We start from the raw sequence: 17,820 nt of genomic DNA, 5'->3' as shown, positions 1-17,820 counted from the left end.
ATCTCCTTGGTGAAACACTTTCAGAAACATGCACAGTAGAGTCAGCATAGATAGGTATTTCCTACAAGAATACAGTGCCGTAGATTGTGATGAGCGTATATTGAAAGTATTGAAACGAACAACATAATCTATATAGCCACGATTATCAATTTTGTTTTATACACACCATTTACTTAATCAATGTAACTATGTCATCTACGAGTAAATTCCACCGTCCCATGTCTGCCCTGGGTCGATTTGTACCCTTCAAGGCCCCATCGCTCTTCCAACTCCGGCAAATTTCTTTCGGGTTTCCTCAACAGTACAAGCAGCCAGTGTCTAAGAACTTCCGACGTCCCTTCTATTTACTGAGGCACCATTGGGAACTCTCTCCGTTGCTCGCGTGTTTAGTCTTCGATGTGTTCCTAATAAGTGCAGCTGTTTATAACAGCTTAGCAAACAAGGTAAGTAGAATTTGAATGGCAGACTTTTAGAGTGTATCTATTCAGGCGCATTCGCTTTGTTAATCAAGAAAAGGTGATAAAATATATAAAACGTGGGAGCAAAGATTGGTCATACAGCTGGAATTGTGTTGTGTGTTCCACTGGCGAAATGGTAGTATCATCAGACATCTTCAATACAAGAGTATGTAGTTAGCGTTAATGAACTAGTGAGCTTCATCTTCGGCCCCGACGACGTTAGTTATATTCCTATATTTCCTATCAACTTTGATCCAGATCGGAGTAGTCATTCTGATTTGTTAGCCTTACCTTACATAGACACAGTCTTTTCCGTCCTCTTTCTAGCCTTCCTGTTCCAGGTGGACATCCAGCTCACAGAGCATAAGTGGAACTCGATCTCCCGCCATATGAACTTGCGCGAGCCAACCGTGCACAAGCTTCTCGTTTTCAACCAGGAGTATAAACCCTGGCATGAGATGCAAAATGTTCTTGACAAAATGGCGGAGAAGGAGGCCAAGCCTTGTGCTTTGAAGAATCGACAAAAATAAGCATATAGCGATTATTTTTGACATACAAATAATTGTATCTATAAACAAAGCGTTTTAGTTTTATTAATGACATTGTTACTTGCGCTGGTGCCGTAGCCGAATGGCATTTCTGCGACGCGAAACGAAAACGAAACGCCGCGAAAGGTAGTCTGGCTCTGTCGCGCCAATACGCAAGAGCGATAGAGATAGATATCTACGAGCGTTTCGTTTCGTGAGCGTTTGTGCCATTCGGCTACGTACCCTGATCTTTTGGGAGGATCGATCACTGAATGCAAAGAAGGCAAAACATGTTTAACTACAAATTGAATGCGATAATAAAATATAGTCCAGTCAGTTTGCAATTTGCATCATTGTTCCGTCATCAGTGTAATGTTTGTATCTATTTAGTCCTAGTATGTGACTGGTCTCCGCTTGGCTGATTCTGTTGCTGGCTGTAGACTGGTGATATATTTATTAATATATCCTTTTTGTATTGCATGACTATACCACCTATTCTTTGGTATACCCATTATAAACGTCAAATCAATATGCTCTTAGATTGAAAGAAGACATTGTCAAAATTACATTACATTATTCTATGAGTGCAAGTCGTTTCTAGTATAAAATTTTCTTTAAATTAACGACTAAGGGGCCTACGGGTTCCTTAGTCGTGTAGTATTTACCTTTAGGTTCCAACCATGTTTTCAAAATTGTATAGTAGTGCCAGTGCGGCATGGCGACCGGCTTTCCCGGTGCTTTTGGGGCCCCAGTACTCCCCGCCCGTTACCCTGGCGCCCAGGGCGCCTAGGGCACCCAGGGCCCCGCTGCAGGTGCCGGCGCGGCGCATGAACCTGGGCCTCACGAGCCAGTACAGCAACAACAGAATACCCGACCGGCTGAGAGTTATGTACGCCATGAAACACTACTATGAGACTATCCCGTTGTTCGTCGTGTGTATCTTTGATATTATCATCGTGGTTGGGGCCATCCTGTACGCATGTCAAAGCCGGGTATGTAGTCTTTTTTTTATTTGACCTAGAATTATAATTATTATCATTCAATTTCTTTCCCGCTAGTTGCGCGAAAATGTTATTTATAGGAAATTTAGGACGCAATAAAAACACTTCATTGGTTCATCTTCGCTCAATGGAGATATCATTTTTATTTTACTTTCTAGCCATGCTTACAATCTTTGACGCTCCTTATAATATCGTAGCTATCTCGCGAGTGCCTAGCATCATTTAGATGCGACAGGATATATTTGAATGGTCCTAAACTCGTCAGGTGGAGTTGCAGTTCGTCCACAAGGAGAACAACTCGATCTCGCGCACCATGGACATGCGGTACCCCAAGATCTACAAGCACATGGTGCACCACCAGCAGTGCCCGCCCTGGCCGGAGCTGCACGAAGCGCTGGAGAAGATGAAGGAGGCCGAGAAGCGGCTGAGGACTCGCTTGGAGTCCTGCAATAACCCTTAGACGAAGAGGGCCTTATTAACACGTGCGGTCGAAACGGTCACGAAAAACGCAAATCAGTTCCAAGGCAATAGACTCTAATCCAAATGAAGTATAGTAGCTTCAGAAATCTTAGGCGCGCAGATATCCGAGTTGTACGAGACCACTTTAGCCCTCAGGCCTGGTGATGGGCCAACATAAAAAACCGACACTCAGTCGGAAAAAAGTAAGTTGCACTAAAAGTACAAAAAAAAATAGTAAAGATGTAGGTCCTGTGTGAAAGCTGGAGTGTGTAGAATCAATATTTATTATAGAGAGAAAATTTTATCTAGAACGAATTTTAAACTCATCTCGGTCATAGTTTCGTTTAATTATTTTTATAATTGTTAAATTTGTAAAGTTTTTTCTGTAACGCCCAATTTTTAGGTTGTGAATAAATTATTTTTAAGGAACGATTTTATTTATTTCGCTCGGTGAAAACGAAAATAAACAATGACAGATATAATTATGTGTCGCTTGACTTCAAACTAAGGCGAATCCATTTTGCTATGAGGTTGATTCATTTTCAGATTATAAATTATATTTATACATAATTAACCTTAAAGAAGAATGGATTTACCCGGGTTTGAAGTTAAAGCGACACATATGTACATGGAGGGCAGAGTAAAAATAGTGAAATCACCAGTCAAGATGTGGAAAATCTTAAGACGATACGGTAGAAGTAAATTCTCCATACAAACGCTCTCGACTATTTCCGCCCTGGTTATTGAAGATGGAGCAATGATTTTTTCAACACAGATTGTTATTATTTTTATCTGTGTCGGACCGTTTTGATTTTTTTGATATTCTGCTTTTTAAAGATTCTAGAGCCAATCAAAAATTTCCAAAAACGGCCTTTTTCATTGTGGCGCAAAAAAAGGTGTGATACTCAAGATTGGTAACAATTAACCAAAAAAGCTAAACGGTCCGACATAGATTATTTCATTGTTAATCAGATTCTCAAATTTCGTTCCGATTGATTAAGTTTTGAAGGAGGAAAGAGTCTAGAGCGGAACCTCGATTTTAAAGTTTTTTTTGAAATATCTTTTTACTGAGTTGTTCTTAATGGACAATTTTTTTTCGATAAATCTAGTTAATAACACTTGTATATTTAACTAAAATTCACAAGCTGAAAGGGGGGCTCCTTTCCATTTTAGCATTTTCGCTACCGTATCCTCTTAAAATTTGCATCAAATCAGGGTCTTGACTCTTTTGTGGATAAAATGCAATGACGTTTGAAGTATCAAGAGCGCGTTTACCAGGTGGTATGGTAAAATTACCATCGAGATTTCTTTTCTCGGTCCACTTCATACAAATTTAGGGAAAAAATCTAGATTTCAAACTCAAACATTCCATAAAAATCCACAGACACAAATAAAGCAAGCGCTGGTGAATTGAAAGTGGTATGAGTATATAGTGCTTCAGACAGGGGGCGCTGCACTCGGATATTAACAATCTCAACTTGATATGTGAGTCGAGTGACAGTGCAATATACAGAACCGCCGAAGCTTCAAGTTCAAGCTGACCTGCACGGGTAGCATGGTCGCGCGATAGACGATAAAATATCAGGCCGTCCCTATCGCACTATTAGTAAGTGCGATAGGGACGGCCAGATGTTTTATCATTCATCGCGCGACCATAATTGCCTGCCTGCTGAAGACTGTCACTAAGAAGAAACTACTTAGCGATAAAATTACTCTACAAAAAATTAATTTTGGTAAAAACTCGTTAACATAGTACTTAATTTCATACAAATTTTAACTAGCCGTCCTACCCTGGCTTGTAGAAGTGCCTAGTTAATGATTTTAAATGTTTATTGAATTGGTTTTACAGCTAGTATTTTCATCATCTTGGTGTGGCAAATTTGTTTAACCTTCGTGCCTTGAAGCACGCTCATGAATCTTTCGCTTGCATGGGTATCAATATTAGCACGAGCTGTTACGAGTAAATAATGACTTTGCCCCCCTGTAAAACAAATAACTATTGAAAGCAAGGGCTAAAACAGGTATTCACTACATAGTTGATGTCTAAGTCGCGACAGTCGTGTCAAATCCATATCATAAATATCAAATCAAGTGACTATTTTCTAAGTTCGCATCGGCCTCGGGGGCAGGGGCAGGGGCAATCCAAACCGAAGGTGCCGAAGGTGCCGTGTTTGCCCTCCCTCGATTGCAGTCGTGATTGCCGTGCAGCGGATATTCTAACATAGACCACCTTTCCTAGGTAGAACATGACGAATCTTCAAAAAAGGAAAATATAAATTTCCAATGTCGACAACGCGCATATGACACTCCTTTGTGTTGCAGGCGTCCATAGGTTACGGTGACTGCTTTCCATCAGGCAGACCGTATAACCGTTTACCACCGTGGTATAAAAAAAATCTCGAACATTCAGTGCAAGGCCGATTGTATTATCAAGAACGATTTAAACAAAGCTCATACAAAAAAGCGTACCCCTGAAATGTACCTACGGGCTTTTTAGGCTTGAAACTAAATGGCGCCTGCAAGTGGCCAAAATCATATTTTCCCTACATATTTTTGCGTGTTTTTATTTTTTATAAGAACAAATTAATTACATACTTCTTTATTTTAATATCATCAACATTGTAGTTATATAGGTGGAGTTAAAAAATGGAGGTACATACGATTCTTAGTATGAAGATGTTTTTTTTTCTCTAGGTGCACGACTGGTGCTGCCCTCACTTTGTAAGCTTTTCATGCCTAACGTTCCATAAGACAGCGCCATTCCGCGCACGTTGCCAATACAAGTTGCAGCCGGAAACAGATATAAGTACTTAATTGTTTTCCATCGTATTTTGTCGGAAACGTTCGTATTTGTCGTGCTATACTGAATCTGCATCTACTTATACTGAAAAAGTATGACACGTTCATGAGTATCCGTAAAAATACGAAAGGGAAACATTTCGCACTACCTACATCTGCAGTAGTCAATCTACTTGGGTTCTTATTTCACCGTATATTCAATACGACCTCTAGTAGGTGGTTATCCACCCCCAAAAGAATTCCCGGCCTTTGACGGCGCGCAGTTTCGGATTTTCCGTTTTAATGCCCCTCCGATATTAAGCTGGGATAATGCAGTCTATTTATCTTCTTTTTGCTTGATCTAATTTAATTTATTATCTAAAATAGAAGAAATTTTATTCAAAAATTTAGATTTAAAGTTAGGTAATATTAACATGGGCAGTATTTATATACCTAAAGCGTAACTGAACATATATATCCACGCTTTTCAAAGAAATCTACAGGACTCTAACCACATAATTAGATAAAAGAAACAAGTTCATCTAGGTACCTATTTGTATGGCGGCCGAGGGTGTCAGATTTTGCCCTCTGCCGCAAAATGTACACAACTCGCAAAATGTAACAACAGGCAAAATGCTAAATACGCAAAATGTGCAGAAGACAAAACGTACAATAAGCGGAACGTACAAAAGCACATTGTACAATAGCTTAATGTACAAATCTGGAAAAGCGCACTACTAGCAAAACGTACAATACGCAAAACGGATAAAGTTGATAGCAAAATGTACTTTTTTTCGCCTTTTGTGTGTATAGGGGTAAAGGAGTAAACCCAGTAGTGGTGTGGGACACATAAAGGGCGAAAAAATAGTTATTTGTTATACAAGGGGGCAAAGTTGTATTTTAACGCCGAGTGTGGAATTGAAAAACGAGCTTGTGAAAGGATTCTATAGTTGAACCACGAGCGAAGCGAGTGGTTCGAGAATAGAATCCTGAACTTGCGAGTTTTTTAACACACGAGAAGTAAAATACATTTGCACCCGAGTGTAACACAAAACTTTTCCCCTCACCATAGCGAGGAAACTACAACGCAAAAAATGCGTTTATCACTACTTCCAGTAGTTCCACGGGTGGTAAATCATATTTATTACTAGATTCACCTACTTTTATCAATTTTAAAGCAATTAATTTGACTTTATTCAAGGTCAAATTACTTTACCCACTAGTGGATAAAATGCGTTTTTACCCGTTGGTATTAAATGACAAAACACGTGTTTCCGAGCTAGTGAGGGGAAAAGTACATTTTGCTACCAACTCTATCTGCATATTACACGTTTTGCTAGTAGTGCGCATTTTAAGATTTGTACATAATGCGATTGTACGATTGCACTTTTGTACGTTCCGCTTACTGTATGTTTTGTCTTCTGCACATTTTGCGTATTTAGCATTTTGCCTGTTGTTACATTTTGCGCATTGTGTACATTTTGCTTTTTGTACATTTTGCGGCAGAAGGAGATTTTGTACTGAAGTTGTTACTTGCCTGTGATTTAAAAATAGTTATTTGTTATACAAGGGGGCAAAGTTGTATTTTAACGCCGAGTGTGGAATTGAAAAACGAGCAAGTGAAAGGATTCTATAGTTGAACCACGAGCGAAGCGAGTGGTTCGAAAATAGAATCCTGAACTTGCGAGTTTTTTAACACACGAGAAGTAAAATACATTTGCACCCGAGTGTAACACAAAACTTTTCCCCTCACTATAGCGAGGAAACTATAACCCAAAAAATGCGTTTATCACTGCTTCCAGTAGTTCCACAGGTGGTAAATCATCTTTATTACTAGATTCACCTACTTTTATCAATTTTAAAGCAGTTAATTTGACTTTATTCAAGGTCAAATTACTTTACCCACTAGTGGATAAAATGCGTTTTTACCCGCTGGTATTAAAGGACAAAACACGTATTTCCGAGCTAGTGAGGGGAAAAAAATTATGTCTCATGCCCTTGAGTGTTCATATTCTTTTCTCAAACATGCAATGAAATATTGTCTTTACGTTCCTTAAAATGGGCTGGGAAGTATCGCTTTTTGGGCGCAACAACTCGAGAGGACTGTAAAGGGATTTCATATTATTTTTTAGGCCTAGGCCTGCAAAGTAACTTTTTTTTATAAAATATTGTCCTTTAGAGCATTTTTTTTATTTCATTGTATGTTTGAGAAAAGCACTATACATGCCTCGGCGTGAAAACGGATTCCCGGCCTCGTATCCCTATCCGGCCTCGCTCGCACGCTTGCTCGGCCGTATATACCCACTTGGCCGGAAATCCTCATTTTCCCGGCCTCTGATGTAATGTACTATTGTGTTGTTGCAATTAAATAACACGTAACGAGGCATTTTAAATGTTTTTGTTGACTTCAACTTACAAAAATTGACGCCCGAAAGCTGCAAGTTGCGATTAAAGACGCACAACTCAGTGGATTTAATGGAGTGGATAGTGGAGTTAATTTGACTAAGTTAAGCTACGTAGACTGAGCTAAGTAGGTAGATACGTTTGCTTGATCTATGGTGTAATTGAAATCTGTGACTCTAACGCTGAGCTTTCGTATTTTAATCGTTCATTGTTATTATTAGGTAAGTAGTAAATATATGTCACTCGTTTAACGTGTTTTGGAGTAGGTATAACAACCTATTTAAGTGGTTCGTCATTTCAATTTTCAATCGGTACCTGTGCATGAGTCGCGGTCAGGATAGTCACCCACCGAGCAATAGGTGGAATTAGGGCAACGAAAACTGGGTTCCGGTGACCGCTTTCTATCAGGCGGACCGTAATTATACCTGTTTGCCACCGACGTGGTATAAAAAAACCGGTCAAGTGCTAGTCGGACTCGCTCACCGAGGGTTCCGTGTAAACTTTCAATAGTTGAATCATCAAATGTTATTCATAGACGACTAAATCCCTCAAGACTCAATTTCTCACATAACAAGTAATATTTAATATACCTACAATTTTATTACTAAACAACGTCCAAAGAAAATCAAGATAATTCGACTTCAATAGTTTACGTTACAACATCGGGTAATATATACTCAACTATGGACCCAGCGTAGATGTGAAATTGACACTTTGCCTCTTCAGCTTGCAGACAGATAGATTACGCTTACTTGGCTTTAGTATACACTACAGGGGGGTCACGCCAGGCGTGATGTCTCAAGATTGAGACACATATTTAAACTTAATAAACACGCTGTATGTGATCTACAGACACATTCGTCAGAGTTCGTTTTCCTCAGGATAAATAAATAAAGTCTCACCAGAAATATCTTCGCTACTTTAAAAAAATCTCGTAAGGTGTACTCGGGTAATTCCGAACGTCGAAAACCGTCGGAAAATTCCGAAATTCAAATGATAATCACCCGTGATTCCATAGTAATAAGGGTCCCTTTTCGGAATTTGCCGACGGTTTTCGACGTTCGGAATTACCCGAGTACACCTTATCTCACGCTTCTCCTCAAAGTTAAAACGCAGTAAGTCTATATGCATTCCATACATACTTACTACAATTTTCTTTTATTGACAGACAAAGATACAAGTTTTTTTCAAAGTACTGACGATATATGACTATTGTCAGGTCCGGAGGGCGCTGTTCTGATCTGGTTCTGATGTATGGATGGAGTGACAGTTCAGTTCAGTATGAAGAAAATAGTTGTAATGAAATTCCACAACATGGCGCCTAGTCATATATTTCTAGTCAGGCTTTAGCCTGTTTTCTGACAAAAAACTAACTTTTGTTCAGATTTGTGCCTGTTCCTTAGTGTCACTTCAGTAAAAATAACCTGGGTTCTCTAACAGATAATTAAAGCGCAAGAGCAAATTTCGTCTTCATGGCAGGCGAATGTGTGTAGGTAATGTGTGTTTATTTATGAACGTCACATATTTTAACCCCGGCTCGTACGGTCAGCCAAGAAAGTGGTTTACCACTTTTCGACTCTATTTGAAACACATATTGGTTGAAAAGTGGTAAACCACTTTTTTGCTGACTGTACCAATATCTTTTGCGGAACTTAACTATGTCATTTGATATAATTGCTAGTCTCTTTTCGGCGGAGGAAAACATCGAGAGGAAACCGGACTGATTCCAATAGTTTAGTTGAAAACTTAGACTGGAGTCGCGTTTTTAATAACCAGTGCCAGTGCCAAATCTGGGATTAGTAGTCATAGCGGACCCCAGGCTCTAATAAGCTATCAAAATGTCGAGATAATGAAGAAGAAGACATACTTATTCCTAGTTTACAGCAGCTAGCTATATAGTTTACAGTTTATAAATGAAAGACAATATTCGTTTCCAATATTTTTATTTTAAATTAGTGGCAGTGAAGTTCTTTCGAATACGTCGATTTAATTCAAACAAAAACCGGTACTGCCTCGGTCGTGGTATCCGGTATAAAAATAGGTGGGGCAGCGCGCCTCCGCCTGCCCGGCAACGCTCCGGGAAACCGGTACTGCAGGCCAGCAGATACCGGTACGGCGGACTAGCGAAACCGGTACTGACTACCGGAAAAGGTGCATTCCAAAAAATGCTCCTTACAAAATGATTTTCCCTTACATTAGAGGTACAATCAAATCCGTATTAGGTAGAGCTCGAAAAAATAATACCCTCTTGCCGCCCGATGTACATTACTAAGGATTTTTAACTTTCACGTAAACGTTTATTTTGTTTCTAAAATTTTTCAACAAATGAAACTCCATTTGAAGTAGGTGCATACAATTAGAATCAAAATTCTTTAGAAAAAAAATCGTATGGGGGCGTTTCGAGGATTCTGCAAATTTGTTAGCCAAGTCAAACACAAATTTTTGTTCTTTGCGTTTTCAGAAGTACCTATTAGAAGAATCGCATTTCGTAAGGGATATTCTCGTGGAATGCCTCAAAACCGTCACAGTTTTTTGCGAAACTAATACCGCCTGATACCGGTACTGCTGAACAGCGGAAACTGGTATTTCCCAGTGAAACCCGGTACTGGTACCGGCACCAGTATCCGGGTCTGGTCACAAGGCGCTTGGAACTGGCCATCACTATTTTGGTACTATGACACATAAACGACAAAATGCCTTTAAAAAAGGACATACATAGTGTCCTTGTAGTTGTACCTACTAACTTCACACTGTCTTGAAGAAAGACAATTTTTTGAAACGATTTTATAAATCATATTATTTATAGGAACTAGATATTATTAATGGCTGCATGGTCACACTGACCTTAAGCACTATCCAGAATTAAATACTGAGTGTACTTTTCTTGATTTTAATTTCCACGATTTTCAATCATTCTATAGGCTATTTGCCTCCTAATCAAATCAGCTTTTTTTAAGAACTATCAAAACGAATTTCAACGTTTTGCTAATATGGAATTAACGTGAAATCGAATTGAGTGACATAAAATAAATAAATAAGCGACAATATACATACTTAAATAGATAAATACATACTTATATACATAGAAAACATCCATGACTCAAGAACAAGTATCTGTGCTCATCGCACAAATAAATGCCCTTACCGGGATTCGAACCCAGGACCGCCGCTCAGCAGGCAGGGTCACTACCGACTGAGCCAGACCGGTCACACAACCGGACGTCACGGTCAACTCAGTTACTTTATATATTTATACCTGACTTATTAAATAGAAATTGGATTATATACACTGAGAGAAAATACAACCAGTTTTCATGTTCGTTCAACAAGTTTTTTGGTTAAAATAGCGCCTACGTGCTCTTTGGTTCAAACAAGCTACTTGTCATTTGAATCGGCAATATATTTGAATCAACAAGTCGATTTTATAAAAACAACCTGACACATATTGTTTTAAACATACGTTTGGCTGATTCAAACGGATAAACCGCAACAAGTCGAACTTGTTAAATTCACAATGCAAATTTCTCTCAGTGTAACTTCCATCCATGTTTTTCTTCTATTTATCTGATGCTTTATTTCGTGCATGGTGTAACATATTTTATTTTAAGTACAGTCGTTCCCTATTAGAAGTGTTGTAAGTACAAAATAAGGATCCCTGCTGTATATGTTTGAGCAACAAGGCATTTTGTTATTTATCTATCATAGCTGTCATCGCTCTCCGCGTGCTTCCCATAAAAAACTTACATTAATGTTAATTACATCAATAAATCCAAATTGTCACACCTTCCAATACAGATCATACATAGGGCAACTTTAAAATATGGAACAATTTCTTTGGAGCATAATTTTCGAAAGATAACTCCCAGAATATTGAAATGTCGTTTACAAGAATCCACGCATTTCTGACAACTTTATTTGGGTCGATTTATATCTGTTTTAGATCTTATCTGCGTACGTTAACTTCGACAAATTATATTTGGTTTGAAGGGTTACATTTTCTAAAGTTACAGTCCGCTTGCAATCATTTCATTTCATTGAGCTATTTTAGGAGTTATCTCTCGATGTTAAAAGTAAGTGGCACTCAAACATACACCTTTTATTGTGTTTTGGCAAACGTAGCGAGCAATAGTAATAATCATAAGAGATATTTATTGTTAAATTCGTTGCTAATATTAACTTGTATCGCTACGCTATAGCCTCTAGACCAGTTATCTTTGTACAGTCGCTATCAGGAACTGCCGATGCTCAAAAATACCTGAACAAACTCTTACAGCGTCGACAATAAAGGCGGTCCAGATATTTGTGAGCGCCTTGGCTGCTCCGATATATTTGATAGTGACTGTATGTAGTGAACACTTTAATGACGCAACGACAAGTGTCGTAGCGATGAATAGTGTAGCAGGCTACGAGCGTAGCGCTACGCCGTAGCACGTAGCATAAGTAACGGCCCGAGTGATAAGCGGCCAGCGGAGCGGGCAGCGTAACGGGACATACAGTAAAGCATTCTGTGCACCGTGTACTGAGGACACCCGAACATTTGTTATTTACGCTTGGCGTACTCGCTACGCTGACATCCACCCAAGCAGTTCGCATGCTACGGGCTACAATAGCTACTGTTTGCCAAACACACACCAATCTCACAAAGGTATAAAAATGGCTTTGGCACGTAGGTTTGACGAAGGTAGGTTCCCCTACTTAAGTGCTAGACGGCCTATTGGTTATATGGTCATTATGTACTAGTAACATTCAATATATTACGTATGTGTATTTCGTAGGGTTTGGTTACAATATTGTAGACAAAGCAACATCTGATTTTTCGATCGTTTCAATAACGCTTATAGAAGTGTTCTGGCGTAGATGTAGGTAATATTAAAGTAATATTTGCCTTTTAGTAAGAATTTTAAGGTTGAAGAAATCGATTCTTTAGCAATTGTGCGGTTCAAGCAAATTTGCTCATACTTTATGCTAAGCGCTAAATAATCAATTTCATCGAACGTACATAGTGTTGCTTGGTAGCAATGGCGTAGATGCCGATAGTTGTGACATTATTAAATCCGTAAAGGCATAAAAATATTATTAGTACGTACTCTATGTGTTATCAACAATTAAATGTTACTATGTCTACAACCAAACAGAATTCTTCACCATATCCGATCCGTCTAATACGACGTAAAAACAGAAAGTCTCTTACGAAATGTATTACATTAGCTATTACTTCTAAACGTTATGTATATTAATAACGTATTACTTATGTATGTTTTATGTTACGGCTCCCATTTACAAGGTTTTGCCGGAGGGCAGTGCTATTGCTATGTATACATATATATGAACTGAGGGCCACAAAAAAAGCTCCGAGTGTCACTTCACGTGACACTTACACTAAAAACGCCATACATTTATAAAACGGTAGAAGATGCTATTATAGTGTGAGCATCAGCTGTAGTCTTACTTTTGATCGCGTAAGCTCTATAATGAATGTCTTGATTTATTTTTTACGCTTGACGCTAACACATGTGTTCGGAGCTTTTTTTTGCCTTTCTTTGGATAACTCCATTACACTTCTCGCAAGGCCCCCGACGGCAACCGAGTCATTAATTAAATTCACACACTCGCTAAGCACGATCACCTTTATGAAGAGCTTAAAGTTTTTGTCCCTTGCCAGCACAGTTGATAGGAGAGGGACAAACGCTTTACCTCAGACTAGAACAAGATCGTGCTATCGGTACAGGCCCATTGCAATCTCACGGACAAAATTCAATAAACAAACTCCGCAATCAAGACTAACCAATGACAACTATAACTTCTATAAGTAATCTCACAATGATAATCAAATAACCACATGCCATTTAATTTCTCAGTCGCTCTCGCCATAAATGAGAAACGCGAGAATCAAACCATTTACAATTAATTATTATTACTCCTATACACATAAAAATATTTATAATATAACGAAATGTTTTAACTAGATTAAAAATGTGCGTAACGGACTGTAACACCATAGACTCATTAGCTGTACAAACTAATTGAATAATGGGCTCTATAGACGTATCGATTTAACCGTCAATTTGTCGCTTCAACTTGTGAACCGACAAGTTAACGCGTCTGTAGATGAGGCTGTCTGTAATCCTTCATTTACAGAACAAGACCTAAGGCTAGTCTCAGATGCGACAGAATTCCAGGCGTAAATCTGCCGGACTGTTAATTATGTCTTACCTGGCACACTTTTCTATTACCATGAAAATGTTACTGAGAATTACTTCGCACCTGTGTTAACCCTAAATGATTGTACGCCTAGAGCCTCTTAAACATTAAAATCGAAAGAGGAATAACGCATGATCGTAAACTTCACCGCACCTACTCTAACGGTGGCCACGGCGTATCTCGCTCCCGACTTTACAATCAATAGCTACTTGTCACACAGTCGCCAGCGAGAAACGCTGTTTGAGCGTCAGAAGTTAAAACTGTCACCTACCTACTACAGATGGCGCTATGAGGAAAACGTTTCTTCGACAGGTTAGTACATTGATCTCCAAGGAACCACTGGGTTGACCTGTAGTGTGATATTTCCCGTTACCAGCAATAGGATGCTCTAAAATGTTAACTGTAAAATTGTAATACTTGTTTGTTTACACGCGTGAAATGTTATCATGAATCAAAACATTTTACCAAAAGCGCCATCTGTCTGTGTTAAGTGTTTACTAGTTTTGAACTTCGCTGAAAGCCACTCCGGCGCACACTTACATTATACTGAGCATTCATGCCACGATAATAAAAGCTATCGAAAGGAAGGAGGTGAGAGGTAGAGCAGTAAGTAAAGCAGCAAACGTCTCTGCATGGAATGTATACTATAAATATAAATACAAAATAAATGTATCTGGCTTCTGAAAATAGTAATGACCGTGTCCCAGCAGGGAGGCTACATTATACCATCGTCGCTTTATGTATCTTATCGCAATGACTTAAAGTCCAACTACGGACTGTTAGTGTGTTGTTTGGGATTTAACATGGGGTAAGAAAAGACCCTGCCTACATGTTTATACCAATTAAATGCTTCCCAACAACTGAATTTATTAGTTTGAGCAAAATGATGGCGTCATTCGCCATCAGATTTTGAATTCTGGGAGAAATTATAATTTATATTCTTCCTTTTCTATCTTACCATCGAAAGAGTAATATTTACTTTGAAATAATTTAAGACAATCACAATATCAAACCTTAAAATAAAACTCAAGAGTCCTATAAATCCATCAAAAAATGAATAAATGAAAATACCGCGTACTATTCTACAATACTCTAACACGTTAGACATAGGTAATGTTAACTCTGATAGTTTCAACCGAATTACTTTGCAGATTATAAGATAGCGAGAATTTCAGATCAAATTATCGTTTCACAGAATTTGATTAAAAAAATAAAAAATAAGTGCACGATCACTCAATTACGGGCGGATCAGGCGCGAGTAGCGATTTGTATCCAAAGAAAATTACGCTCCGAGCGATTACGCTTAGCGCTTGTGCGTGTAGCGTCAAATACGTCCGTCAATCAATACGATGCTCGAAGTGTTTTTTCATAGTCGAGGAATTATAGACACTATTATTTCCCTACATATCGCATTGACGTGCAGATCATTTTTACAAGAGAATTATCTACGGTTCCAGTATGATTATATTATTTCATGAAAAACTTGTACTGAAAATTCGTTATTAAGCTCATGTTAACTCGGAATTAAGTCCCGACTAGGAAGTCAGTTGATAAATACACGTAGGGCAGTTCACCGCTCGCGCCTTCCGCCCGCCCCCACTCACGCCGCAACCGTACCCAATAATCATAATAATTTAATAATAATAGTAATTGTTAACATTACATCTTAAATAGCTATACAATGTAAGTTACACCCAGGGATGTACTCATTGAACCACATTATACCAATATCATGTACATCAGTGAATGCTTCACGTCGGTTCTATACAAAAATTAAAAACATTATACAATAATATTCTACGGTACCATACGGCTAATAAATACAAGAATCAACTTACGACTACCAATACCTTTTTGGCACGATGTATCTGCATGACGGTATATTCGTATCGTTAAGTACAACCTTTAAACGTCCTTTATTAATTATAATTTTATAATATCTATTGTATATTGTATGTGCTTTCTTTATTTAATTCTCTCTGAAACATAGCCCGGCTCGCGACTCACTCTTAAGCGTCGGCTTCTGCTAGATGCCAGTTCTCTTCTAAACTTTCTCTCACTTACAGTAACAACAGATTGCTTTCAAACCGTTTCACATGAACTCGAATTTACTACAAACATTCGTTCGTATTTGACCCTCGTGTTAATCGATCGACTCGGTGCACCGCATTCATACATATATAATTCACACAGATGCGTACACGTCCAAATACCGGGACGCTCATGATATAACGAACACGCAACGCTCACTTTAGGCCTGGCTCGGGACCGCGGCGCGCGCGGCGCGGCCCTCGCCGACAAGTGTATAATTTGTTATTTACCTAAGAATATAACTGACACTCGGGTAACCAATATTTTGTGCGCGCGCGGTGCGACCGCTACACTTAAGTAATCAGTAATCACCTTAGAAATCGATAGGAAGTCAGTTTTACTTATAATATGTAATTTCAGCTATTATTATATAGTACTCGCCGCTCGTGGCGGGCGGCAAATTTCATAATAAGTCTCTAAATATTCACAGCGCTCCCGGCGCTGGTCTCTCGCTCCTAGCTGTCCACTGGCGTGACTCGACGGCTCCGCGGGTGCGGGTGCGGGCGGCGGTGCGGCGCCGGTGCGTTGCGCGGTCAGCGCGCGGCAGACGAGCCGCACGGCGGGTGCGGGCGGCGGTGCGGCGCCGGTGCAGGTCAGCGCGCGGCGATGCGGCAGACGAGCCGCACGGTGGGTGAAGGTGCGGCGCCGGTGCAGGTCAGCGCGCGGCGATGCGGCAGATGAGCCGCACGGTGGGTGAAGGTGCGGCGCCGGTGCAGGTCAGCGCGCGGCGATGCGGCAGACGAGCCGCACGGTGGGTGAAGGTGCGGCGCCGGTGCAGGTCAGCGCGCGGCGATGCGGCAGACGAGCCGCACGGCGGCGGCGGCGGCGGGCACGGCGGCGCCGCACAGGCCGGATCAGAGCCGGTCCTCCTCCTCCTCCTCCTCGGCCTCGTCGCCGGCCTCCTCGTTCTCGTCCCGGTAGCCGGGGTGCTCGCTGATCGCGTAGTAGTTGCCGTTGTAGATCACGCCGAGCTCGCGCAGCGCGTCGCCGCGGATCGTCGCCTTGATCGTCCAGTTGTAGCAGTCGTCCGACTCGGACTCGCGGTCGAGCCGCTCCACGTCGAGGATCTTCGAGCTGAGCCGCTCCAGGATGATGCCTATGTCCTTGATCGTGAGGTGGCGCTTCTGGTCGACGCTGAGCTGGTCGATGAGCAGCAGGAACTTCTCGGAGGTGACGGCCTCGTCCTCGACCAGGGTGTTCTCGGTCTCGCTCTCGCTGGAGTCGCGCTCGCCGCGGCGGGCGGACTCGGCGTCGAGGAAACGCACGTGGCCCTTGGGGCGGCCCTGCGGCGAGGCGCGCGGCTGGGCGTCCTGGATGGGCGAGGTGGCGACGCTCTTGTGCACGGCTATGCGGCGGCCCTCCTCGTGCAGCGCGCAGCAGTGGAAGTCGCACTCGTCGGGTGGCGGGCGCGGCGAGTGCGGGGAGTGGTGCGGGAGGGGCCCGGGGCCGGGCGCGGAGCACTCGGCGGTGTGCACGTGCACGGCGCCGGGCGGCGCGTGGTCGAGCGAGCCGGCGGAGCGCGCGAGGCGCGCGCGCGCGGGCGCGGGCCCGGGCTCGTCGTGGTTGACGACGGTGATGTGCGGCGGCGGCGGCTGCGCGCGCTCGACCGAGGTCTGGATGACGAGCGAGGGCCGCCGGTCGGGCTTGGCCTGGCGCGAGGGGGAGCGCGCGGCCGGCGAGGCCTGCGGCCGCTGGTCCCAGTGCAGCACCACCGTGACGCGCCCCTTGTTGTCCATGATCTTCCATGAGGGCGTCTCATCGTGTAGCTCGAGGGCGTGGATCGTCTCGCATACTATCTTTGGGATCGCTGATATCGCTGAAATGGTTAAACATTCGTAAGAAAACTAAAAAGTTGTAAGAATGTTCAGGTTTTTGAGATTACATGGATAATCAGGCAGAATT

The 17,820-nt window shown here is 41.4% G+C and overlaps 2 protein-coding genes across 4 annotated transcripts in view; one reads left to right on the top strand and one right to left on the bottom strand.

Annotated features, from left to right (window-relative positions):
- Positions 1-185: 185 nt before the first annotated feature.
- LOC125228318 lies at positions 186-2,854 on the top strand. Its single transcript, XM_048132830.1, has 3 exons — positions 186-443; positions 800-1,977; positions 2,252-2,854. The coding sequence occupies exons 2-3, from the start codon at positions 1,666-1,668 to the stop codon at positions 2,444-2,446; spliced, it is 507 nt and encodes a 168-aa protein (XP_047988787.1). The 5' UTR covers positions 186-443; positions 800-1,665; the 3' UTR covers positions 2,447-2,854.
- Positions 2,855-16,636: 13,782 nt separating this feature from the next.
- The window catches only part of LOC125228232, a 28,743-nt gene continuing 27,559 nt past the window's right edge, over positions 16,637-17,820 (bottom strand). For all 3 annotated transcript variants that reach the window (XM_048132724.1, XM_048132723.1, XM_048132725.1), the window contains exon 4: positions 16,637-17,734. In XM_048132724.1, coding sequence (XP_047988681.1) covers positions 16,773-17,734 — 962 coding nt within the window. In that variant the 3' untranslated portion in view covers positions 16,637-16,772. The remainder of the gene's footprint in view (positions 17,735-17,820) is intronic.

The sequence above is a fragment of the Leguminivora glycinivorella genome, chromosome 7 (assembly GCF_023078275.1).
Source record: "Leguminivora glycinivorella isolate SPB_JAAS2020 chromosome 7, LegGlyc_1.1, whole genome shotgun sequence".
NCBI lineage: Eukaryota > Metazoa > Arthropoda > Insecta > Lepidoptera > Tortricidae > Leguminivora > Leguminivora glycinivorella.
The sequence above is the reverse complement of the archived record's forward strand: the minus strand, read 5'-3'. Positions and strand labels throughout refer to the sequence as shown.